General features: G+C 40.8%; 1 protein-coding gene across 1 annotated transcript in view; it reads right to left on the bottom strand.

Annotated features, from left to right (window-relative positions):
- GALNTL6 (polypeptide N-acetylgalactosaminyltransferase like 6) overlaps positions 1-26,007 on the bottom strand; it is a 1,261,291-nt gene that overhangs the window by 64,268 nt on the left and 1,171,016 nt on the right. The window contains exon 10 of the mRNA XM_032298886.1: positions 21,223-21,444. Within this exon, the coding sequence (XP_032154777.1) occupies positions 21,223-21,444 (222 nt within the window). The remainder of the gene's footprint in view (positions 1-21,222; positions 21,445-26,007) is intronic.

Below are 26,007 nucleotides of genomic sequence, written 5' to 3'. Positions count from 1 at the left end.
TGTGATCTGCCTGTCTCGGCCTCCCAAAGTGCTGGGATTACAGGCATGAGCCACCGTGTCCGGCCTGGAAGTTATTGTTTAATGGTGTAATGGACTGAATTGTGCCCCTCCTTTCACCCCATCAGTTTACACACTGAAGCCCTCACCCTCAATGTAACTGTATTTGAAGATAGGGCTTTTAGGAGGTAATTAAGCTAAATGAGGTAAGGATGGGGTCCTAATCTGATAAAACTGGCTTAACAAGAAGAGGAAGGAAGAGAAGTCTTTTCCCCTCACCTTCCAAACCCAACACATGCATAGCCATATGAGCACACAGAGAGGAGCTGGCTGTCTCCTAGCCAGGAAGGGAGCCCACACCAGAACCTGACCTGACCATGCTGGCATCCTGATCTCACCATTCCAGCCTCCAGGAGCATTGAGAAATAAATGTATGTTGTTTACAAGCCACCCACTCTGTGGCACTGTGTATGGCAACCAAAGGTGACTAATAAGGATGGCTCTAGAGTTTCAGGCTGTGATAATAAGGAAAAAAAATCTGGAAATGGATAGCGGTGATGGTTGCACAACAATGTGAATGCATGTTCATGCCACTGAACTGGTATGCCACCGATTTAAGTGGCAAATTTAAAGTTACATCTATTTTGCCATAATATAAAAATATCATACAGTTCCTATTTGGTAGTGATTGGGACAGTTGCTTTTGCTTTCTGTAAATCCGTGCAAGAGAAGAAATCAAGTTGTAGGGTCTGATGGGGACTAGCAGATTACATAAAGCAGGAGCTAATTCCTTTTCTGTGAGGAGAAAGTTAGAAGCGGAGACGTACTCAATATGGCCTCTGAGTAAATACAATTTTCTCGGTATATTTAGGGCTGACTCTATCTCACACTGATGAGGTGTTTCACCCTCATTTTATACATAAGAAGAAAAATTACAAAGACGTATAGCATTATCTGTGTTTCCATGATGGTGCATAATTGTCTTAGGAGAGAGAACCACTGGAAATTCCCAGAAGCACTGGGATTACTCCCAGTTGCAGGGAGGAAGTTAGAAAGTGGTAAGCATTCTTGTTTTTACTTTACCTCTCTATTCTTGCTTCATGTAAGACTGTCCGTTTCAATCCATGCTGTCTTCTTGAGAAACTAATCAAGATTGGTTTTTTAAAGTATAGCTCAAGTAATTAACAATCAGGCTTTCCAGTGGTACGTGTCAACTAGCCTTTAAGAACCAAGCAGGGCAATTCAAAAGGTTCCTAAAGACAGGAGAACATTTGAATGAGCCAGAAGACACAAAAACAATCTGCTTTTAAATTCCACAAGCAATTCTATAGTTCACTTGGAGAGAGAAGAGTAGGAAGAGAAAATGGTATTTGAAAAGTAGGGGACTCTTGCATTGCTCTACTCAGTTGAACTAAGGTATAGGCTAGATGTGAACTTGAACTCGTTACTCAGAACATCACAATGGAGCCAGACAATATTGAAAACAATTCATTTTTTCTTATTTTATGTAGCTTGCAACTTCTAACCAGAACATTTTCTGGAAAATTGGACCCTTTAGGGAAGGAAAGAACAGTTTTCTTCAAGAGAGAATGTTTGCTCACTTTTACTTTGGAATGGAAGGGAATTCAATGGATTTCTCTTTTAGATATGGAGTACTTTAAGTTTTCATTATCAATAATTTTGGCACACATGAATCTTTGGGTAATTCTGTACTCATTTGGCTTTGGAATGGCCAGGGACCATTTAAAAAACAAACATGCTAGTTATGTTAACCATTAATTTGGATGTGCAAATATTTGTACTACCACCACCAACTATTAATACCAAAATCACTGTCAAAACTAACAGGTGACTTATGTTGATTACTTGTCATGTACTAGACATTGAAGTAAGACCTTTGCAGGAATTATTTATAGTTAATCCTCACAAACTCTATAATATAGGGACTACTATCTTAATTTTACTGCTGAAGAAACTGAGAGAGATTAAAGTGACTTGCCTGATTCTAACATATTCATCCAGTTGGAGCTGAAATTTAAACAGAGATGCCTGGGAATTCAATAGGACTGAGGATGTGTGCTAATCTATGAGGAGCTGAGAACAGTGATCGTTTTCTATTTATCGTTGTATTTGCCACAATATTGCATGTTGTGCCTTATGTGTGACAGGGTGAGCTCAATGTATATTTGTAGTATTAAAAAATGAGGAAAGCCAATGAATATTTAGCATTGTACTGAATATCTCAAATGTTAACTTGGAAGTTATTTTAATATGACATTTTATATGCTCATTTTATGCACTGAAATTGAGTAATCTGCTAATATAAGGGGATGAATTGTGGATTTGCTCTTTCTTGGGGTACACAGGCTGGGACTACTGAAGAACAACACATTCCAACTCTGTTGCAGTCTGCTATATTGTGGCTGTGGAGACATGATTTCTTCAGAAGTCAGTGTGTACAATGAGGAGGGTTTCAATAGCTCTAGGATTTACTCAGTATTCCTGTAAGTGAGATATCTGTTGCTCGAAATGATGGAAGTGGCTCGTCCTCTTTAGAGCTCAGCTAGTGTTTAAAGTGCTCGCCTTTCCTCCTTTGTGACTAGTAACCAGGTTCTTGGGACGTGGTAACCGTGAGACTGTGCAGTCAACCCAAGAAGCCTCAGCATTCGCAACATAGTCAAGCTCATTTAAGTAAAGTTATCTCCTGCAGGAAGTTTCTCCTGTAGAGAGAAATTTTGATTTCACCTATCCTCAGACCGACCCTTGGCTCATTATAATAGTAAAAAACACTCACGCCTGTAATCCCAGCACTTTGGAAGGCCAAGGTGGGTGGATGACCTGAGGTCAGGAGTTTGAGACCAGCCTGGCCAACATGACAAAATCCCGTCGCTACTAAAAATACAAAAAATTCGCCGGGCATGGTGGCAGGTGCCTTTAATCCCAACTACTCGGGAGGCTGAGGCAGGAGAATTGCTTGGACCCAGGAGGTGGAGGTTGCGGTGAGCTGAGATTGTGCCATTGCACTACAGCTTGGGCGACAGAGCAAGACTCTGCCTCAAAACAAACAAAACGAAAATAAACACCCAGGTGGAGATTTAAGATGCTGATGAGACATGTGATGTATGAACAAGCAGGTACAGCTACTGCACGTGTGCAACCAGAGGACTACCCAGAACGTGCTTCCTAGTAACACCTTTCCCCACCTTTCTTACATATCAATCATTATGTAAGACTTCCATAAAGGGAGTCTCCCTAGCGCTGGTCTTTGCTGTCTCATCCCAGGGCAGTCCGTCCTAAATTCTTTCTCTCTCAGAGTGTGCTGTCTATTCCACACCGAATTTTCGAAATATTCTTTTTCCTTTGCAATAAATTGCCCTATGCTGCATCTTCTTTGCTGTATCTCTCTTGTTTACATTCTTTTAAAGTGAAAAGACAAGAACTGAGGTCTCTCAACAGCGAACAACCACCTGAAGGAGACAGAAAAACTCCACAATGACCCACTGAGTATCCTGGCTTAGACAAGAGAAAGAATGTGTCAATGAGGAGTTGTTCAGCTGTGGAATTACAGAAAAAGATGATTGCAAAGTAAATGTTGGCAGTGCCTCTCAAATGCTACTTGGGATAACCACTGACTCAAATATTCCTAGCCTCTATGGCAGGGCCGTCTATAGAATGGAGTTGAAGGTGGGAGGCTTTCACCAATAGACCCAGAGTGTTGTTCTTTATGACAAACAAACCCACTGGCCTCCCTGACAATGTGAAACAGTCTTTTCATCTTTATTCTGATTCCATATTCATCAAATAACTATTTGACTCCTGTGTAATCTGCTTACATGGAGAGAATGTGCTGATGATATGGATTTCATGTGTTTTTATTCTGCTTGGCAGTAATTTCTCATGCAAAATCAATAAAGAGGTTTCCAATGAACATTTAATGTCTACATAGCTTTCTGAGATCAAATTCAATGGTTTTACTCACACGTGGATTTCTGAGCATTGTGATACTTGTATTAAACAGTTTTCATTGTCAATTAATAGTGGATATTTTGGTGTTGATCTCAGCCTCCTGTGCATTTTAGTTAGGGACAATTTGTCCTGGGGACCTGATCACTGTGAAGGCTGGAAAAGTGTGTTTCTAGGTCGTCAAAGAGGAGAGTCAGTTTCATGCATCCAGCATGAATCCACTCTCTCTCATGCATCCACTCTCTCTCAGGGGGTGCTATCTATTCTGCACTGAACTTTCAAAATATTCTTTTTCCTTTGCAATAAATTGCTCTATGCTGTATCTTCTTTGCTGTGTGTCTCTTGTTTACATTCTTTTAAAATGAGAAGACAAGAACTGAGGTCTCACAACAGCCAACAACCACCTGAAGGAGACAGCAAAACTCCACAATGACCCACTCAGTATCCTGGCTTTTCATTCATCCAACCTTTTCTTTAGGCTGCTGTCTCTCAAACCTTTCTGTGTGGACAAGGCTTGTAGACCCACAGCTCTGCAGAGTCATGGGGTGTCCTCTATCGCTGTGCTGAGGCACAAAGTAAAGAGACAGGACACAGAAGAACTGGAAAAGAGCAGCTGGGCTCAGGGGAGGCATGCCACCTAGGAGCAGAGACAGGCGAGGCCCCAAATGTCCAGGAGAGTCTGTATTTATTGGGTACAAGACAGGGGGAAGGGAAGTAAGTGAGGTCATCTTAAGGACAGTGATAGGGCCAAGACAATCACATGAGCATAAACAAGGGGTCCACACCCATTAGGTCACCAAGGCTAGGAGGTGGGCAGCACGCAGCAAGGGGTCCATCCCCATTAGGTGACCGAGGCTAGGAGGTGGGTCGTGTGCAGTGAAGAGTGCAGTGCGCAATATTTCTTGTATAGGGGCAGGCTACTTCTAAGGAATTCTATAGGAGGATGCTTTGGGCAGCAACAGAGCTGACATGGTCCACAGACACCTGCTGGCAGCTTCCAGTGATTTCTATGGAGGATGGATGATCTGAATCAGCACAGTAGTTAGAGAGCTGACAAGTTATACAGTCACCAAGGCACAATTATACCAGAGGAGTTTAAGCCCTTGGAGGCTTGCAGGACTGCCAGTCTGAGGGCAGCCTTCCACAAGAACTGGACGCAAGGTACTACAACTCCTTTTTCAGGAGGAGTGGCTCTTGCTCCAAGCCTGCCATACAGCAGGTATCTTTACAATACTGAACGCTGCCATCTGGGCCAGATTCTTGTCCTGGTATAACTGTTTTTCCCTTAAATCATGCTCTGCACTGTGTCTGCTCTAGATATTTCTCTGACTATAAGCAAGATATGCTCATATATATATATATATATATATATATATATATATAGCTGTTTATACCTTAATTCATATTCTGTGTACCCTGTCTGCTCTAGGCATTCCTCTGACTATGAACTAAGATATAACTCTATATATACATATATATATATATATACATATATATATATATACATATATATATATGGAAATAACTGAGTAGTAAGATATTTTTCAGACACTAATTATTCTGACTATAAACTAATACATGATTATATATAAAGAATTATATAAAGGAAATAACTGAGTAATAACACTATAAACTAAGATATTCTTCAGGCACTAATTGTGCCGGGGATCTGCTTAGCTCTCCTTCCTCAGTACCCAGATGGAAGGTTACCCACACAGGCTGAAATCAGAAAAGGTGGACAGGTGTCTGGGGGTCAGCAATCTTAGACTGAAGTACAACATTTTCCTGAAGTCCTCTTTTTTATTTTAAAAATGTTATAAAGTGTGCATCCTATTCTGTAACCTATCTATTTTGTGTCAATGTTATTTTCATATGATGTTTTTGCCTACTAAACTTGAAGTACAGTTGCTGTTTTGGGAAGAGATGCTGTGCTTTCCTGTGGCCACGAACTGTACTTCTGGGCATGCAGCTCCCTGTGAGGATATGCTTACATGAATTTGAGAAGCCCTGGCTTAGACATACTCTTGCAGTTTTGTGGCCTCTATGTCTTAGAGTTTTCAATAATTTTATATTTCTTTTTTTTTTTTTTTTTTTTGAGACGGAGTCTCACTCTGTCGCCCAGGCTGGAGTGCAGTGGTATGATCTTGGTTCACTACAACCTCCACCTCCTGGGTTTAAGCAATTCTCCATCTCAGCCTCCCGAGTAGCTGGGATTACAGGTGCCTACCACCACGCACAGCTAATTTTTTGTATTTTTAGTAGAAATGGGGGTTTCACCATCTTGGCCAGGCTGGTCTTGAACTCCTGACCTCATGATCCACCCGCTTCAGCCTCCCAAAGTGCTGGGATTACAAGGGTGAGCCACCATGCCTGGCCTATAATTTTAAAATCTATCTTATGAGCTTTAGCTACTTAACTTCCCCTAAATATAATTTTTTAATACCAGAAAATGACTATTTTGATCTTTTAATAACTAACTTAGATGGCTACATAGAAATTTTGGTTGTGATTAGGATATCCTCAACCTGGCTCAATAGCAATTCTTTATAATTTTCTCTCTCCTGTTTAAATACCAATGATGGCAGCGGGGGTATGCTTGGAGCTGCGGTCAAGACCAAGAGGAAGGCGCTGGTTACAGCGGGGGAGGCCTGGCAGGGGCTGGGAAATCCAGGGAGCTGTGAGCCAAGAACTGGTCTGAGCCCCGCCCCCTCCCGAGTTAACAGAGTGGAGCCCTGACCTCCCTGGCGCTGCTGCTGCCCACCCAGTTGTAGCTGTGGACCCGTGCATCCCTGCTCTCTTAGGGACCTGGGAAGCCCCCTGTCTGCCCCCAAACCCCCTGCAGGCTCAGAAGTGCCTGCTCCTGCTGTGTGTCTGGCCTCTCCCTGATCCTGGCTGATGACAGCAGAAGACAGGCAGGCTCCTGGGTAGAAAGGGGCTGGTTCCTGGTGAAGCCCCACCTTCAAACTAGGGACCCCCTGAAGCCTAGTGGCCAGGATGTCAGTTCAGCGGAGCAAAATGAGAAATTATGTGCCATTTAGTACCATTTCTGGACCCACCCATGGCTGCCCATGGACCAATCAGCATGCACTTCCTCCCCTCTGAAGCCCATAAAAACCCCTGGACTCAGCCAGACGTGGGACTACGAGCTGTGGGAAGGAGGTACCAATTCTGGTCTCCTCGACTTGATGGGATGACCTGCCTGCAGATAGGAGCTACCCACTTTGGATGTTGCAGCTCTTCGCCTTGCTCACCCTGCAGCTGTCCATGCACCTCATTCTTTTTGGATACAGGACAAAAACTCAGGCCCTGCCAAATGGCGGGACTAGAAGAGCTATAACACAAACAGGGCTGAAACACACACTCATCCCCTGCTTGCCATGTTGGGGGTAACCGGAAGGAGAGAAGAGAAGGAAGAGCTGCAGTCCTTGGGGGACTCCAGACATAGGAGCTCCCCAGGCCAGGGCTGTGACACCCTCTTTGGGGCTCTGTGTTTCCTGGTGTTTCCAGGCTTCTGGGAATCACTGTGTTCCCTGGTGCCCGCAGTAGAAACTGGTTGTGGTATACCTGGTCCAGCCACAGCCTTTCAGGGAACCAACATCCATGCTGGTGCCTGGATCTGCCTGCCCTGCCACAGCTGGCATGCCTGGCTTTACACAGTGGCCAGGACTTGCATACCTCTCCCCACTCTGCACCTGGCCTGCCCTTGGCAAGCATGGTGTCCAGGCCAGTAACACGAACTTAGTGCAGCCTGCCAGGCTGAGTGGGTGGAATGAGCCCAGCGGGCCCGAGTAAAAACTCGAGCAAAGGTGCCTGGCTACAGAGGCTTCTGGCTGGCAAAGAAACACCCCAAGGATCCTGTGACAACAGTGTGGCCTCTACTGCTATCTAAATGATGAATGATTGGGCCATATGTTTCATAGACATTGTGAGAATTAAACTAATTATGGTAAGCATTTTGAAAACATGAATTATTCCATAAATTTTACTAATTGTAGTATAATTTCAAAAGTTATTTTATTCATTGGTGAGAAAGAGGAAAGTACTCTAGGTAACTAATAACCAGTTCTCCAACCTTGAGAAATGGGGGGAGAGAGGAGAGAAAGAGGAAGAGAGGTAGACAAAAAGGTGCCATCTGCTCGTATATTATTGCAGCATCATGTCTCATGTTTTTTCACACCAGTCCTAGACAGAACTAATAAATACCCTAAATATAAACTTTGAGTTAAATATTATGTTATTGTGGCATTATGCCATTTCAACATGATAGGATATGGTGATGTGTTTCAACATAATTACTTTAGCTGCAGGGCATAAATACAATAAAAATACTGATACCTAGCTACCTGCAGTATCACCAAAAAGCATGTGTATGCTTTGTCTTTCTCATAGTTACTATGTTCCCACATATCCTCAAAGGCATTACATTAAAAAAAACATTTATTATGAAAAATTTTATGAGCCAGTCATTGAACTTTGAACACTGTCAGCATTTTACCATACTTCTTCATCTATACGTTTCCCAATCTCTCTCTGTTTTACTGGAGAGTTTTAAAGTCAATGCCATGTAGCATGTCATTTCACCCCTAATACTTTAGTAAGCTTTTCAGAATGGAAAAGAGAGAGACAGAGGAAGAGAGAAAGAGTGAAAATGGTAGCCAAAGAGAGAAAGAGAGAGAAAAAACCATTTTCTTACATATCCACAAATTTACAAGAATTACTTAATATTATCCAGTATCTAGTTTAAGATTGTAGGATATTTGTTTCTTTAATTTTAGGTTTAGATAGCTTTTTATACAAGGTTTTGTTCAAAACCTTGTTTATAACATTAACATATTTTTAAATTTGTGCACTTGAAAGGAAAGCAAATTCTAAAAATGCTTTAGAGTTAGATAGGTATATTAGATCTACATTACTGATGATATGGTTTAGGTTCTATAGATCCTTATTCATTTTGGTCCACTTATTGATTCTTGGATCAAGAGAGGTGTGCGAAGTTTTTATTATTGCTGTGTTTCTTTCTGTTTCTCCCTGGGTTTTCAGCAGTTTCTGCCTTATGTAAGTTGTTTTCAATGGATTGTAGTCTTTGATGTTATAATGTCTTTCTCAGCCTCTTTTAACATTTTAACTTTTTTTTTCTCCCTGTATTCTACCTTGTTTCCTATCAATATCTCAAATCCTGCTTTCTTATTACTTGAATTTGCCTGGCATATTTATGCATATTCTTTAATTTTTAATCTTTCTGTATCATTTTGACTTAGGTATGTCTCATACACAGTAGAGAGATTTGCCTTATTAGTCAATCTGAGTCTTTTTCTTTCAGCAGATTTATATGTTTGATCTCAGCTCTGACATACTGATTTATTATATAATTTACTGTTATCTAGAAGGCCTTTCCCCACATGGCCTGTTTTCTCTTTCCAATCTTTAGTATTTAATATGGTTTGTGTTTTTGTTCTACCTGATGCCTTTACACTAATATTATTTATAATATCTGAAGCTTCTCTTTTTAAAATAATGCCTAACTCTACCTTTCTTTAAGCAATACCAAAGTTGGCTGTAACTATTAGTGTTTTTCTTCCATCCTCCCCAGTGTCTAAACATAGATGATACTGTTTTACCCCTAGTTAATACCTCTGTGACAATCAGCAAATGTACTCTGCTTTCCACTCACTTTCTCCACTTGTATTATTTCTACATTGTCAGATTACATAAAATTTGTATATTCTTCCATCCTGTAGCCAGATTCTACTAGAACCTGTAACAAACTTCTTCAGGCAGCTCTTGGTTTTCTAATTCTCCTTCTCCAGCAGATTACTCAGAAAGGTTTTTGGTAAAAATAACCCTAGAGTCCTTGAATGTTTATAACTGCTTTTTGATGGTCTTGTGTCTTAGTCTGTTTTGTGCTGCTATAACAGTAAACCACAGACAATAATTTTTAATAAATTTATTTGGTTCATGGTTCTAGAGGCTGGGAAGTCCAAGACTGAGGGGCTGCATCTAATGAGGCCCTTCTTGCAGCATCATCCTATGGAGGTGAGAGAAAGCGGGAAGGGAGCCAAACTCATTCTTTTGTTAGAAGCCTGCTCCCACAATAACCCACTCCTGTAATAGTAGCATCAATGCATTCCTGAGGGCTTTGCCCTTATGACCTAATTACCTCTCAAAGATCCTACTGTTCAACATCGTTGCATTGAGGATTAAGTTTCTATCTCATGAACTTTGGGGCCAAATTCAAATCATAGCAACCACCTTCATATTTCAGGGATAGTTTGGTTGGATATAAAATATTTAGCTTATATTTTCTTGTCTTGAGCATCTTTACAATACACCTTCATTGTCTTCTGGTACAAAATGTTTATACTTCAAAGTCTGATTCATTCTTTGCTTGGATGCATAATTCTTTTTCTTGTTTTAACAATACAATCATTTTATTAGAAAATGTTTCAGTGTTGATGGTTCTTAGTTGGATTTCCCAGATGGTCCTTTTAATATATAGATTCAAATCTTTTATTTTGAAAAGTTTTCTTTGAATTATAGTTTTATATATTAGTTGTTTTTTTGTTCTCAGAGGGCTTTCTTCTTTGGGAATTTTATGTTGAATCTCCTTCACCTGTTGCTCCAAATCATTTGGCAAATTCTTTTTGTTCAGCTTTCTTTGTGCCTGTTTTATTAGTTTCATTCTCTTCCTTCTTCAATTTCTCTTACTGTGCCTTCCATGGTCTCTCATTGCCCTTTTATTTCTTCTAATATATTCTTAATTTCTGAAATACTGTTTCTTTCTTTTCCAGTTCATTCCAGAATTTTCCCAGTTCTCTTTCCATAAAATAAAATGATGTTTCATATCATTATAGTCATCTTATTTCAGAGCAGGTCTAATTCTGATTTGTATGGTTCTTTGAAGCTTTGATTAGTTTTAAGACTGTTTTAGCTCGTTTTGAAATCTTATGTTGCAGTTTTCGTCTTCTTTATATCCACTTTTGTAGTATAGTTTTATGTGTTGGGACTATATTTGTTTCATTCTTACCTTTATTCTTGTTGTACCTGTGTATGAGGTTTTATTGTAAACTGCTTTTATTTTCCATATATGAACTACCTCATATTTAAATGAGATAATTTTCTTGGAATATTAGAGGAAGGTTCCTGTGTAGGACTCTTCTCTGTTGTTACTGTGAAGTATTAAAAAAATATGGCCCTTTTATAGGGACACTCCTCTGACTCTTAAGACTCAGTCTGATTCACAAAAACATCCTGCTCTAACTCTGTGTTGTCTAGAGTTCTAAATGTCTTTCCTTTCAAAGCAGCATTGTTATCTTTGAACGTGTTTGTCATTCTGTGCTTTCTGAGATCTATCTCAGACACCTTCTCTGGTTTGGAAGCTTTTGTTTTGCTGGCTTCCTCAGTGTTGTATTTTAGATTCAATTCACTGCAGATTTCTTATTCTTTTCTTGCTATATATTATAGCAATATACTATAATAAAGTTATTCTTTTCTTGTAGGGGGAGGAGGGGAGAGGATGAGTCTATGTCTTTCCAACAGGTAGTATTTTGGAATGTTTCTCAGATATGGCAGGCAAAGTCTGCATTAACATGGTTTACATTCTCATGGCTCCTTACTGGTTCCCTGTGGTCTCCTTGCATTGGCCTCAGCTTGGAGCCTGTGAGAGGGTCTTTGAATTTCACTGGTAATGTTCAGATTTGATTGCTTTCATTCCTGTTCTGTAAGGGCTCTTCTCCTTTTGGGGGTGAATGTTTGTTATTGATTTCTGAGTAATCTTCTTGGAGGAGTAGCAGTGCTCACCTTCTTCTTTTTTACCAGTTCTTCATCTATCCTGTCCAAACACTGGATCTGCTGCTGTCTGGTGTTTTGGTGACACTAACCCACGTTCTGTAGTTCTTGAGGGATTTTTTGTCATTAGTTTTATGTAAGATCATGTCCATGTTGATTTTTTTCTTTTGCTATCCTCAATGTTCTATCTGGTCTTGATGATTAAACAGAATCATGACATTGCCATGCTTTTAGTATCAGAAATGCCAATATATTCTAAATAAAGAATATTGTAGAAAACGTGACTTTTCTATTTCTGGCATCATTCCTCATAGTTTTTCATCATTTTCAACAGCAGGGAAGTACTTAAGTATTGAAATTCAAAACAAAATTACAGTAGTCTCCTCTTATTCTTGGAGGATACACTCCAAGAATTCAATTCTAACCGCCCCCCCCCCCCCCCCCAGTGATGCTTAAAATGACAGATAGGGCTAGGTGCGGTGGCTCACACCTGTAATCCCTTTGGGAGGGATTGCACTTTGGGAGGCCGAGGAGGGTGGATCACGAGGTCAGGTGTTCAAGACCAGCCTGGCCAACATGGTGAAACCCCGTCATTACAAAAATACAAAAAAATTAGCTGGGTGTGGTGGTGTGTGCCTGTCATCCCACCTACTTGGGAGGCTGAGGCAGAAGAATCACTTGAATCTGGGAGTTTGTAGTAAGCCAGGATCATGCCATTGCATGCTCCAGCCTGGGTAACAGAGTGAGACTCTGTTTCAAGAAAACAAAACAACAACAAGAACAAACCACACAGATAGTACCAAACCCTACAGACACTATGTTTTTTCTTATGCATACATACCTATGTTAAAGTTTACTGGATAAATTAGGCACAGTAAGAGATTAACACCAACAATAATAAAATAGAACAATTATAGCAATATGCTATAATAAAGTTACATGAATGTGGTCTCTATTTCAAAATACTATAAAATTATGAAGCCCCATAATATTATAGCTGGGACCTCATAATATAGTCGGGCAAAAGTACAGAAAGTAAGACCATAGATAAGGGAAGACTACTGTATTTGCTACCAATTTGTATCCCATTCTGACAAAAAACAAACATAGGCAAAGAGTTTGAATGTATATGATTGGTTCGGGAAGACTTGAGTCTAAAACAAGACTGGAAAAAGCTGACGTGTCCTTCTTGTGCTAGAGATTGGTGTAGAAAATTAAGCTCCTCCTGAGAGTATCTTGTTATTTTAGTTTCTCTTTAGAATGGGCCTAAACAATTGGCCATCCTTTCCAGAAACTGACCAGGCATCATTTAGATTGTGCAATAAAATCTCAACACAAAGAGTCATGCAAGCTCTGTAAGAAGGAAAAGGTCTAAGGCAAGACATAAGGGAAGGTTTAGCCAAATACAACTAGGTTATCAATTAGACAAACAGAGAACTTTGGAAATATAAGGGAAATATTAATTCCTGCATCTCCTAAAGTCAACAGGAGGAAATGCAATAAAGTAGATCAAAAACACAGAGATAATTGTGAGAAAAATAAAACATGGAGAAAGAATTTAGCCACGGAAGCTGACAGGGAGCACAGGAGTGCTTATTTTCCCATCTCTCAAATCACGACAGAGGTAGCTATGTTTCAGATTGCTTGCAAAATCTGACTGACAGATGACCTTCAGGTTGCTCTCTTGTGAATGTAAGAGGTGACTTACCTCTTAGCAGCACAGTTATCACACTTCTCAGAGCTTGGAGCAGTGCCCAAGATGGCTTGCTGCTAACACAGCAGCTCAATAAGTTGCAAGGACACTTAGAGGAATATTGGCTCTCATTTTAAACTGTTGTCTGCCTGCAGGTGATTAAAATCAAATTTCAAGCCCAATAATGCATACTGGCATTTGTCTTAGAATTGACCTCCTGGGCTGAGTGCGGTGGTTCATGCCTGTAATCCCAGCACTTTGGGAGGCCGAGGTGGGTAGATCACAAGGTCAAGAGAATGAGACCAACCTGACCAACACTGTGAAACCCATCTCTACAAAAATACAAAAATTAGGTGGGCATGGTGGCGCATGCCTGGAATCCCAGATACTCGGAGGGCTGAGGCAGGATAATTGCTTGAACCCGGGAGGCAGAGGTTGCAGTAAGCCTAGATCGTGCCACTGCACTCCAGTCTGGGCGACAGAGCAAGCCTCTGTCTCAAAAAAAGAAAAAAAAATTGACTCCATCTTTCAAAAAATTTATCCCAGGACCCCAGAAACCTCCCACTCCACTTTTTATTTGGCTACATTTTTCTTGTCCCCCACCAGTCTGTGGCTGGTTACTGGATTTTTAAGGCAAGTCAAGGGCAGTTGTCACTGTAGAGACCACTCTTAGTTATCACAGAAGCCAGCAGGTCACTTTGTCACCCCATTGGTAGGGGTGAGGTATTCCGATGTCCAATACTGGAAAAATTATATTGAATTTTTCCATCTATGCTAACTTTCTGAGGCTGTGGATTGGAAATTTTGCTATGACAGTTGGGTGAACTAAATTCAGTTCTCTTAATTATTCAGCCTAACATTCTCCCAACTGAGTTACTTTGGTGACAATTAATTTTATTAATTCTATTTAAATTCTATTAATTTAGTGTCATTTTCAGAATTAGAAAGGTGCTAATTTTCATTGAAAGTTAAATGCTAAGATGAATTTATGAGTAGGTTAACATACACTTAAAATGTCATTGACTCCTGGCACATGAATCCAAAAAAGTATATATTTGTGTGTGTAAACATATATCAAATACAAATACACATACTTATAAAATAAATAGAAGGAAAAGACAGAATGTTTTGTTTGCCAAATTTATGTATGCCATACAGAAGAAAAAAATATTGGTTATCTCTGAAGCACCTCTGAGTCTGTTATGACTAGAGTTACATTGCCACTGTTGGGGCACTATGATGTCCAATTTGTTCATCTGGGAATGTGAAATTAAAATTGTGTTTATTATAGGACACTTTACGTTTGTCTTCATAGCCCCATCTCAATGTTGAAAACTCAGAAAGCACAGAAATATTTGAGAGGATAATGCAGTTCTTTATGTGTTCTTACATTATTCCCAACCTCGTTGAGCCCCAGAGAGATGTCTTAGCATAGTGTCCCAGCACTGCCTCTGCCTGAGAAAATAAATGACAGATCAAGTTGAGTCTAATATAGTCTGAACAATAAATCATCTCTGAATGAGTGCTTAATTTAAAGATCTGGGTTGATGAGATATAGCACAGAAAGGGCAGAGACAGTTCCCTGCATGGTTGCCAGGGAAATAGCAGGACAATCTCACTTTGCAGCTTTCCTGGTTGTGAGACTAGATTGCTGGGGAATTCAGGAAAGCTGGCTTTGGCTCTCCCAAGAGAACCCGAGGGAACCTTGCTCTTTGTGAGGAAAGCACTTGCTTTTTACTCCTGCATCACACATCAGCAGCACTCACTCACACAGAATTTCTTTGAAAGAGATAACATGGCATCCACAGAAGATCTTTGAGATAATGCACCTCCTAGTGTTGAACTTTCTTTCCTGTAAGCTGATAGGGAGAAACCTGAAAAGCCTTGTGCACTGAGAAAACATTAGAATAAAGAAGAAGCAAGCAGGTGAAAAGAAGAACAGCAGCCTGCAGCATAGGAGGAGAACGGGAATTATTTAGGGTGCCTGTCTTTGTGAATGTTCCACAATTCTGGGTGACATTAGTCTCGGGAAAGGAATTTAAATAAGCAGCCTAGGTAGATTGGTATTGACATGAATTTTTAAAATAAAGATTTTTTTAAAAGTTTGCACAATCACAAGGTGACAAATGGAAGTGCCCAGATTGGCACATTGAGGACAGTAAGCAGACACGTCTTAAAAGAATTTATGGCACTGGTTGGAAAAGACACGTTTGTCTGTTTTACATCTTTTATTCCTTCTTACACATGATATTTCGAATTCTGCAGAACTCTTCTTTTTAGACTATAAAGGAGCACACTAAATGACTTTAGCAAATTCATGAATTCTAAGGAGGAGAAGGGGAAAATAATAGGAAGTTCAGTTTCTTTCATTTAGCATCTTGACACAAAAAGAGACACTCCATATGTGAGTGGTTTAAGAATAACTTTCCACTTTAAACCTGTTCTTACCCTATTTAACATAGCATGGGGGAAAGCACATTGCTTCTATTTGAACAGTACTGAGGGTTGTTCAATTTATTACATGGTTCAGAATCCTATTTATTCTCTCTGGGACTCATCACCTCCCCCCTGTACCCATTCTCCTTGACTACCAGAGGATGGAATGACTTCTGGAGAGCACTACTTTATCAGATGTGATTGTAATCTCTTCTGCCTTTTAAGTAGGAAGCTGGTTGGCAGAGTTTGGAAATTGCTGAACAGAGGCTTTCAACTTTTGGAGTTTCTCCTTCTTCCCTGTAGGATGTCAGAACAGAATATTTTGTAACTTGTTTAACAATCAAATGGACCATAGACCTGACCATTCCTCAGAATCAGTTACCAGTTACCTGGGATTCATTACCCAAACTGTCTTTCTGGCCAAGCTTTCCAAAGAAGTGGACTTGGTATAGACATGGAGGGAGTACGTGCTCAGTGTACCCTGGAGAGGGTTCACATACACAGGCCTGAGGGCAAAGCGGGTGGGACAACAGGGAGTCAGGATTCCCCATTCATTCATCTTTCATTCATTCAACAAATATTTATGGAGCACCTACTATATGCTAGAGACTGTCTTTCTGCAAAAGAGCAATAGCAACACAACAAACCAACAAAATCCTTGTGTCGTGGAGTTTACTTTCTAGTGGGAGAGATAGATGAGAAACATGATATACAAATAAATTACGTGGCTTGTTATATAGTGATGGATGCTAGGGAAAAAAATAAAGGAGGAAAGGGAGTAGGGAGTATATAAGTATGCATGTGCATGTGTGTGGGTGTTGTGGCAATTTTAGATACGCTGACTAGGGAAGACCTTACTGAGAAGATGACTTTCTGAGTGAGGACCAGAAGGAAGGAAGGGCGGGAGCCATATGATTTCTGAGACTGGAGGATGCTAAGCTGTAGGACCAGTAAACGCAAAGGTGTTGAGGTCAGACTGCGCCTGGCCTATGTGAAGACTGGTGATGAGGCCAGTGGGTGAAGATAGGAGGAAGCCAGGGGTTGAAGAGTCAGAGAGAAGGTTGGAGGGGACATAACAGGGTTCAGATTGTTTAGAATCTTATAAGTAAGGACTTTCATTTTTACCTAGTGATAGATGGCGGCCACTGAAAACTTGAATGGAGGAGTGGTGGCCTCATCTCCGGTTTGTTTGAAGTGGACTGTGTTGAGAATAAACCGAAGGGGGGCGGACAGAAGCAGGGAGATGAGCCGAGAGACAAGTGCAGTAATCCAGCTGAATTTGTCAGGGAAGTGAGTGGAGGTTTATAGGCTGTTTATGGTCTGTAAAATATCCTTTATGAGCCAAGTTGCAAGTACCAGAGCCAAAAATTGCCTAAGCACGTCATTGTTTACCCAGAATCAGGCTGGCACAGACAAGCAGGTGGAAAACTGTTCCAAGTACAAGTGCATAAAACGGCGAGTTGCCCTGCTTCTTGGCCCAGATCTCCCATAAAGGAATCTTATGTTTACATTGCTGGAGGTTTGTGGTTCCTTCCCATAACTGCTTTAAAAGAACCACCGTTACTGAAACAGTAATTGACTTATTACATTTCTGTAGGAACTTTGCCCATTCTAACAATTAATTTAAAGTTTATAGGAAACTAAAAAGCTCTTTCCTATACTGGATTGGATCTTGGAACAGAAAAAGGACATTAGTAGAAAAACTAGTGAAATCTGAATAAAGTCCTGTTTAGTTAATAGTATTATACTAATGTTAATTACTTAGCTTGATTAAATACACTACAGTTAATGTGGTAAATATAACGTGTTAACATTAGAAGAAGCTGGGTGAAGGATAATGTGTGAACTTCCTACACTATCTTTGCAATGTTTCTGTAAATTTAAAATTATTCCAAAATGAAAAGTTTATTTTAAGAAACCCTTTGAAAGGCAAAAGAAATTGCACGTGTCAACATTTTGAAAGTTTTTTTTTTTTTTGTCAGAGATTAAGCTGGTCAACACATGTATTCTGCACTTTTAATAATTTTTTCTTTTTTTTTTTTTTTTTTTGAGATGGAATCTTGCTTTGTCGCTCGGCTGGAGTTCAGTGGTACAATCTCGACTCACTGCAACCTCCACCTCCCTGGTTCAATTGATTCTCCTACCTCAGCCTCCCGAGTAGCTGGGACTACAGCCTGCCACCACGCCCAGATAATTTTTGTATTTTCAGTAGGGATGGGGTTTCACCATGTTGGCCAGGCTGGTCTTGAACTCCTGACCTCAGGTGATCTAACCGCCTCGGCCTCCAAAAGTGTTGGGATTACAGGTGTGAGCCACCGCGTCCAGCCTATCTACCCTTAAAAATGTTATTACCGCCCCATACAGTTAGAAAATAATCTTTTTTTCATTATTTCATTTAGATTAAGTTGCATTTCAAATCCTTCACTTGCCTTCTGCACTAAATGTACATATTTCACTTATGCTCTCAGAGATCTACTATGCCTGTGAATTAGATACTTAAAAAAACTAGTATTTAACAGTGCAAACCCTTGTCTGTTATTTATTTTCTTTCTTCTTGCCTTCCTCCCTTGCTCTATGTCTTCATTCTTGTTATGCATCATATCTTCACTGAAAAAATACAACTGAAGGCAACTGGCGCATATACTACGTCCCCATTTTCTTCTTTCCTAAAGCTAAATATGACCTTTATTTGTTTACTGTTCTGAGGCTTTGGGGAAAGAAATTTGCACTGTGTTAAAAAAGAAAAAATAAAATCTGTTGCCAGGTATGTTGTCTCATGCTTGTGATTCTAGCACTTGGGGAGGCTGAGGTGAGAGGAATACCTGAGGCCAGGAGTTCAAGATCAGCAAGGGCAACATATTGAGACCCTGTCTCTACAAAAAATTTAAAGAATTAGCTGGAACTGGTGGTGTGAATGTGTAGTCTGGGCTACTCAGGAGGTTGAGGTGGGAGGATTGCTTGAGCCCAAGAGTTTGAGGCTGCAGTGAGCTATGATCATGCTACTGCACTCCAGCTTGTGTGACAGAGCAAATCCTTGTCTGAGGAAAGATAAAAAATCTGATCTTCTCAATGTCTGATTGTTTAAGCCAGAAATAATGAATGCAAATGTCTCCAGGGATAAGGCAAGTGTTGTAAAAGTATAAGGCAATCTAGGGTAATAGATACAAACATACTGGCATAGCCTACTTGGGCTTAAGATGATTCTGATTTTGATTATTCCTGGAAGGTTGTATCCTTCCTAGAACCTGAATGGAAGATTTCAGCCTATTTAGAAAAGGTGCTAAATAAATTCAGGTTATGGTTTAGTCAGGTAATGTGGGAAAAATGTGAGCAGTTGCAGTTTGAAGAATGTAGTAACCAGAAGGAAGACAAATTTACCTTTCTACGTAAGGCAGATAAAAGATTGATGAGATTTTAGCCCTGTAGTGAATCACATAATGATACTGTGGGCTCCTCAAGTGTATCTCTTAGTCACTAGGCAGGACAGCATTTAAATCATCATAGAAAGATGACAAACAGAACCTTATGAAAAAACCTGTAGAAGGATCTCACTTCCTAAGCCTTCTAACACGTTAGGATAGGAAAGTTGTTTCTGTTATCTGTCTACTTCAGATTTCCACTGCTATGAATTAAGTCCATGGTAGATAGTTAAATTAATACAAGCAGGCTAATATTACTAATGTTCTAAAGAAGCTTTAATGAAATGTTTAAGAGGCAAAGGATGAGACTGAATTACTAACTTGAACGAAGCAGATAAAGTCAGGACCACATGCACGTGCAAAATCCATGAGGAGATGGAGAGCGCAGTGGCAGGACTGGCTCTCTCCTTCATCCTGGGTGTCCCAGGCATGAACAGAGTCACCCTCTGAACACAATAAGCAGTGCACCTGTGACTTACCACATCTTCCATAGGGATCTGGAACAGCTCACCCAGGAACACTGCCTGCATCCTCTGGTCCTTCCTACCATGCTCTTGGCTAGCCCTTTCTCAGAGCTCTGCAGCCACAGACACTATCTAGGCAATAGCATCATCTTCCAGAGACTATAAAACCAAGGACACTGATGATATTCCTCCACAATGCAAGACAATCAACTCTTGATTTCTGAAAGGCTGGAGAAGTGGGATGGTGTGAACGTCCACCCTTGATGCATTTCCCTCATATCCTCTGCTAAGAGCAGGTTAAATTGCTAGGATAAATACACCTTATCCAATCTTAGTCCTGCTTTAGCACACTCTATTCTGTGGAGAAAGGTTATAGTAACAGTATTGAATGGAATCGAACCCAGTGCAATAGTCTTTTCTATGCCAAACGATAGAAATTTTAAACTTGGGACCTGGGGATATTCAGCTCTTTCCATTCTATTTCCACTGAATAGAAGTGTTTAGAGGTAGAAAGATTGGTTGGTGCTTATTTAAGGAATCAATATGGCTGCATGTGCCACAGTTCTGTATATTATGGGAATGCATTTCTTCATGATTCTGTACAGCACAGCCTGGTTAGGATAATAGCCAAGCCCCTCATTGCCTTGTACTTGCCTATACCAATAGCAAAAAGGCTGTGCACCAGGACAGAGGCTTTTTATCATGGATATCAGGTACCCATATTTACACACTCGTATGACAGATATGTTAATTCTCTACAAACGCTGATGGTGATTTCTCTAATTTCAAATAAAAATATTTTCTAGGTGTATTTTAAAAATTCTTGGCCAGGTATGGTGGCTGACACCTGTAATCCCAGCACTTTGGGAGGCCGAGGTGGGAGCATCACCTGAGGCGACAGGTCAAGACCAGCCTGGCCGACATGGTGAACCCCCATCTCTACTAAAAATACAAAAATTAGCTGGGTGTCGTGGCATGCATCTGTAATTTCAGCTACTCAGGAGGCTGGGGTAGAAGAATCGCTTGAACTTGGGAGGCGGAGTGAGCCAAGAGCACAACACTGCACTCCAGCCTGGGAGGCTGAGGCAGGAGAATTGCTTGGAAACTGGAGGCAGAGCTTGCAGTGAGCCAAGATCAAGCCACGGCACTCCAGCCTGGGAGACAGAGTGAGACTCCATCTCAAAAACGAAACAAAACAACAAAACAAAACAAAAAACAAAACAACCAGAAATCATCTGAGGAATCAACAGTGGTCACTAATTCTGGGTTAGACTATCAGCTCTGCAGGCGAAATTTAGTAATTGTTAAAAACAAGTTGAACATTCCTTACTGAGTGATTTAAATGAATGTTGCTTGGCTGGAGGGTAAAAGTGAAGGTGTTAGCAGTCCCTCCCACCACCTGAGGCTAAACGGGAGGAATGCAGTCTCACAGGTAGGCGGCAGGTTTCATGCAACCTTTCCTCACCTCCCCCCAGGCAGCAGGCGGGGGCTCCACTGGAGGGTAGTATTTAGGCACGTCCCAGGCCACTGCAGCCATGAACCATTTGAAGTCCTTGCACTTTAGCTGCTTGCGCAACTCCTTTTGGGCAGAGATGTCCCCCGTGGAGAGATGCCTGTACTCTGGCCGCCGCTGATAAATGTACTCGGCAAATTCATCCATCCAGGTCTCAGCTACCCGCTTCAGGTTCTGTGCAGCAGGAAAAAAGCAAGTTATTTATCAGCTTATTTTTTCAAAGGGTGTTTTTTTTGTTGCACCAGAAATTAAAAAAAGAAAAGGAAAAGCTAGCAGACATCGTCAGGCAGCCCTGGTTGGTGGTTTACGAGCAATGGGAGTTTTCCTACCTGCAAGGGATTTGATATAATTAGCCTGCGGCTTCGCACACATTTCTGCTTCTGGCATGGGGTTCAACTGCCAATTTGGTAATAATTTATCAGAGCCAGTAAAGATTCAGCTCACTATTATATCAGCTTTCTTCTTCCCCCTGTTATTTCATGATTATACATTTTTTGTTTTTTACGTAAAACTAAAGGTTTTGAAACTGGAGAGAATGAAGGTCCTCTTAGGCATGAAATTGCTTAAAGCGTTTCCAGAGACAAGAATCTTGGAAAGAATGAAGACAAGCAAACTATTATTCTTTCCCCCCAACTTTAGAGAGATAACTGAGCATTATTACATTTACAACTGTGTGTTCTGAGATTTTATGTGTGCCACACGGATACCAATCATAATTTAGCAGTTTACTGCATGATGAAGTGGGGCTAAAGGAAGCATCAAGTAGCCAGTCTTGTCCACAGATGTGTCCCTGGGGTGAAGGAAGCGGAAGGTTGGTGGTGGGGAATAAGCATGGATCTTAGGTGTGGGAGAGTGTGTGGATTCAGTGTAGGAAGCTCAGCCCTTTTGTCAGTTTTGGAATTGACCAAGTTAGGCACCCACGCTGGGTATCAGATTCCTCATCTGAAAATGGCAACAGTAATACATACCTACATCATGGGGGTGGCTGTAGGATTAAGTAAGGCAACAACTGTAAAGCGCTTAGAATAAATACCTGGCACGTAATAGGCACCACAAATAGTAGAGCTATTATTAGCAGTAAAATAAGTGCAGGATTGGAAATTGGAGAGCCTGGATGGTGTTGGGCTAGCCACATGTTAATAGAACTGTTCCTGTGGCCTTTAGGAAAGGGATTAGCTGAGATGAGGTGCTCTTTGTTGGGCTTTCAAGCTCTATGGTGCTAAATAGTAGAGAGGGCGACTGCGTTTGTGTAGAAGATGCCAGTTTTGATGCCTCCAGCTTCAATGTGCTGCAGCACATTTTCATAAGCTGGTGGTGTCCCATAGTCTCTGCTTCTTGTGTCCTGCTCAAGTTCTTATTTCAAGTGCTCGGTTGGTGTGAGCATTGACCCACTCCCGTTTCTCATTTGCACTTAGAAGATAAAATGAGCGCAATGGCCAGGAACTTTAATGAGATCTGGACAGAGGTGACTAAAGTAAAAGCTAGTGACATTTAGGAAAAGTGCTTTCCATAAAAATGACTGCAGAATCCTAATTCAGGCCTGGAACTCTGCCCAGAGGTCTGCTGGATTTGGAGGCATCATCACTGATGCCTCATTCGTAATGAGACCACACATTTCTTCCTCCACTCCACTCATTCCATGTGTTCAGTGTCTCCCAGTGAGCCTCTCCTGTCTGACCTTCTCCCTGCTCCTCGCTCTCCGTGGACTCCTTGGGTGCTTTTGGTGGATGGTGGGCATCCAGAAGGGCTCTGTTAACACAGCAAGATGCAGAAAAGAGACAGAGCCACAAAGAAAACTCTGATTTCTCAGTTCCCTCTGTGTTCCTTTCCTTTTAAGATGCCTGGTGCATAGGTAGGAAGATAGGAGAATGACCATGAAAGTGTAAGAATTGTTCCCTGAGAGATTATTATCTGCCATTGCTATGCGCCCTACCAACCCATCAGCATTGCCTGGCCCATAACACTTTCTGCTCCTTGGACTCCGGTTTACCTTAACAGATAATCAAAGTCAACATGGTTTTGTAATATTCTAGCCCTTGACACCAGTTCAGAATCACCTGATTCATTTGGGGACCAGAAAGGAAACAGATGATGTCTTCAGAGTCCTGCTCTGGGGTGGCACTGTGTACTACATATATACACAAAATCTCAATGTGAGTCTAATATCATCTTACTATTTTCATTTCACTTTGAAAAACATTCTGTATGAAATGCATTCTATTTCACTTGTCCTCAGGCAAAATTTCTAAATGAGGATTAGAATGAAAAAAATTAGTTGTATTCAAAATTGATTTTAGGCTGTAGTTCCAATCTTTTCCCTAAACTGCAATATTAAATAAAGTGGAAATATTTAATTTTCATCAATTTACACCTCTCTGATAAGTAAAAATGAATACAGTTAGGGGAATAGCAAAAAGCAGAAGCAAATGACCCAGGAATAATGAGAAAGCAATTTTCTTGAGAAAAACCATGGTTTTAAAATTCTGGTAGCTTGCAAAAATGATCTGTCATTAAGGACTCTGTTTTGACTTGAATAAGTAAGCACTTTTAGACTATACGTGCCATGAAGTTAGGGATAGATCTGTTTTTTTCTTAAAAGGTCTAGCATCTTGAGTGATTCCAGAAACACGTGTGTGCTAATCTGGGCAAGGTAATTATTGAATTAATGATAGACCATATGATGAAATGAATGTGAACAAATTCATAGTGTGCGTAAGTATCTATTGATAAAAGCGCTGAAATAGGAACAATTAAAAACAAGTGCTGTTGCTAAATGGTAGATTTTTGTTGCTTTGGGTTTTTGAAATAGACATGGCAATTATTGCAAAACCCATAGAGAAACTAACTCTGGTGCAGTCAATGGGAAACGGCTCAGATGATCATGATAAATGCTAACCAGAATAGGCAACATCAATAAGTGAAAGAGGCAGGAGTCAGCATGTTGGAAAGCTGTCACCAAAGGTCAAGTATGCTCTAGTATAGTTAACTAGGTAACTAGCCAGGTGGCTCTGCATCATCATGTCCTTTTCAAGTTGAAAGACACCAGGTGTGCTGATTTCTCAAGCATTCCAAAGTGGCCAGGCATGGTGGCTCACGCCTGTAATCTCAGCACTTTGGAAGGCTGAGGCGGATGGATCACCTAAGGTCAGGAGTTCCAGACCAGTGTGGCCAATATGGTGAAACCACATCTCTGCTACACACACACACACACACACACACTAGCCAGGTGTGGTGCCAGACGCCTGTAATTCCAGCTACTTGGGAGGCTGAGGCAGGAGAACCACTTAAACCTGGGAGGCGGAGTTTGCAGTGAGCTGAGATCATGCCACAGCACTCCAGCCTGAGCAATAAAAGTGAAACTCTGTCTCAAAACAAACAAACAAACAACTCCCCAGAAAACCACTCCAAAGCAAGCAGTGGGATCATGAACATATTCCAAGGATCATGTGAATTCATCAATTCCTTTTTTTGTAGTTTTACAATAGATAGTAAAACAGAAACAACATAATAATTGCAAAGATGGCAATAGAAAGTTTCCCTCTAGCTATGACTGTAACATAAGCATTTAAACATAAATAAAACATTGTGACCATTCTCTAATGTCCACATTGGCTTATTAGACATTTTGGATTATAGATGCTCTGTTCTCTGAAATTTCATATCAGGAGGGAAACTTTCTAATGTCAATTATTATATTCAAGGAATAGCCCTCATTCCTCAACCATCCAGGTTGCTGGCTAAATAAAATCTTTCTGAGGTCATTATTCTGGAAATAATAAAACATTGTGTTAATTTGTCACTGGGATCATAAATCAGTACTCAGTTTTTGGGAAAACATTGGTACCACAGCTGAGAAAGATTGCAAACAGTTGCAAAAAGATAGTTTCATTGTGTTTTATAGATTATAGAATAAATTGACCCACTCCAGGATATAGTAAGATCATATACTCATTGGAGTTCGTTGGGGTGTTTATACATGAGCACGCATACTACACATTCACATACACAGAGATAGTGAAGTAGGAGCAAAGCAATATTTCTCACTTAAACACTTATGGCTGTGTAAACATGTGCAGAATCATGAAATGGAAACATCCCAATAACAGCTTGTGCCAGAGTTGGTAAAAGAAAATAAATCAATCTGAGTAGTCCTATCTTTCTCTGAGATTACATGAACATTGGTGGAGGTGCTAAGATTTTCAAAAAAAGGATCAAGGGGAATGAAATGTGGGACTGTGTTAAAGAAACTTCTCTTCCTGGGTCCGTGAGGGGCGTGGTTTCAAGTATGGGAATTTCCTGGCTCCCTGCCTCAGGCGACTAGTGCTCTTTGAGCACTTCCTCCACCCAGGCCAGGTAAATTTCTTTATCTATCTTCCAGCCGGGTTGGGCTTTTGTCCCCTAAATTCCCACCACAGCTCATGGAGGAGGGGGCTCTGTGATTCAGGGTTGTAAAACAAATAGCCAATCTGGTATCAGAGTCAAAGATCAATCAATCCTGAGGAAGTCTGGATGAGAACATGAATGGAGAGGGAATAACTCAAGGGTTAAAACTTCAGTTGCTCCTACCTGAACAGATTCCCTCTCTGGGTTCTCCTCCCATGACAGCGTGGGATCTGCCTTCTCTCTCTCTCTCTGTCTAATAAATCGCTCTTCCACAAAACTCTCTGGGTCCACGATTTTTATTACAACGGTTAAACTCACCGTGCCTCTGGGGCCCCTGTCCCCATTCTTCGGAGT

The sequence above is a fragment of the Sapajus apella genome, unplaced genomic scaffold (genome assembly GCF_009761245.1).
Source record: "Sapajus apella isolate SASKATOON/1434 unplaced genomic scaffold, GSC_monkey_1.0 scaffold39, whole genome shotgun sequence".
NCBI classification, from domain to species: domain Eukaryota; kingdom Metazoa; phylum Chordata; class Mammalia; order Primates; family Cebidae; genus Sapajus; species Sapajus apella.
This window is presented reverse-complemented; position numbering and strand designations above follow the sequence as displayed.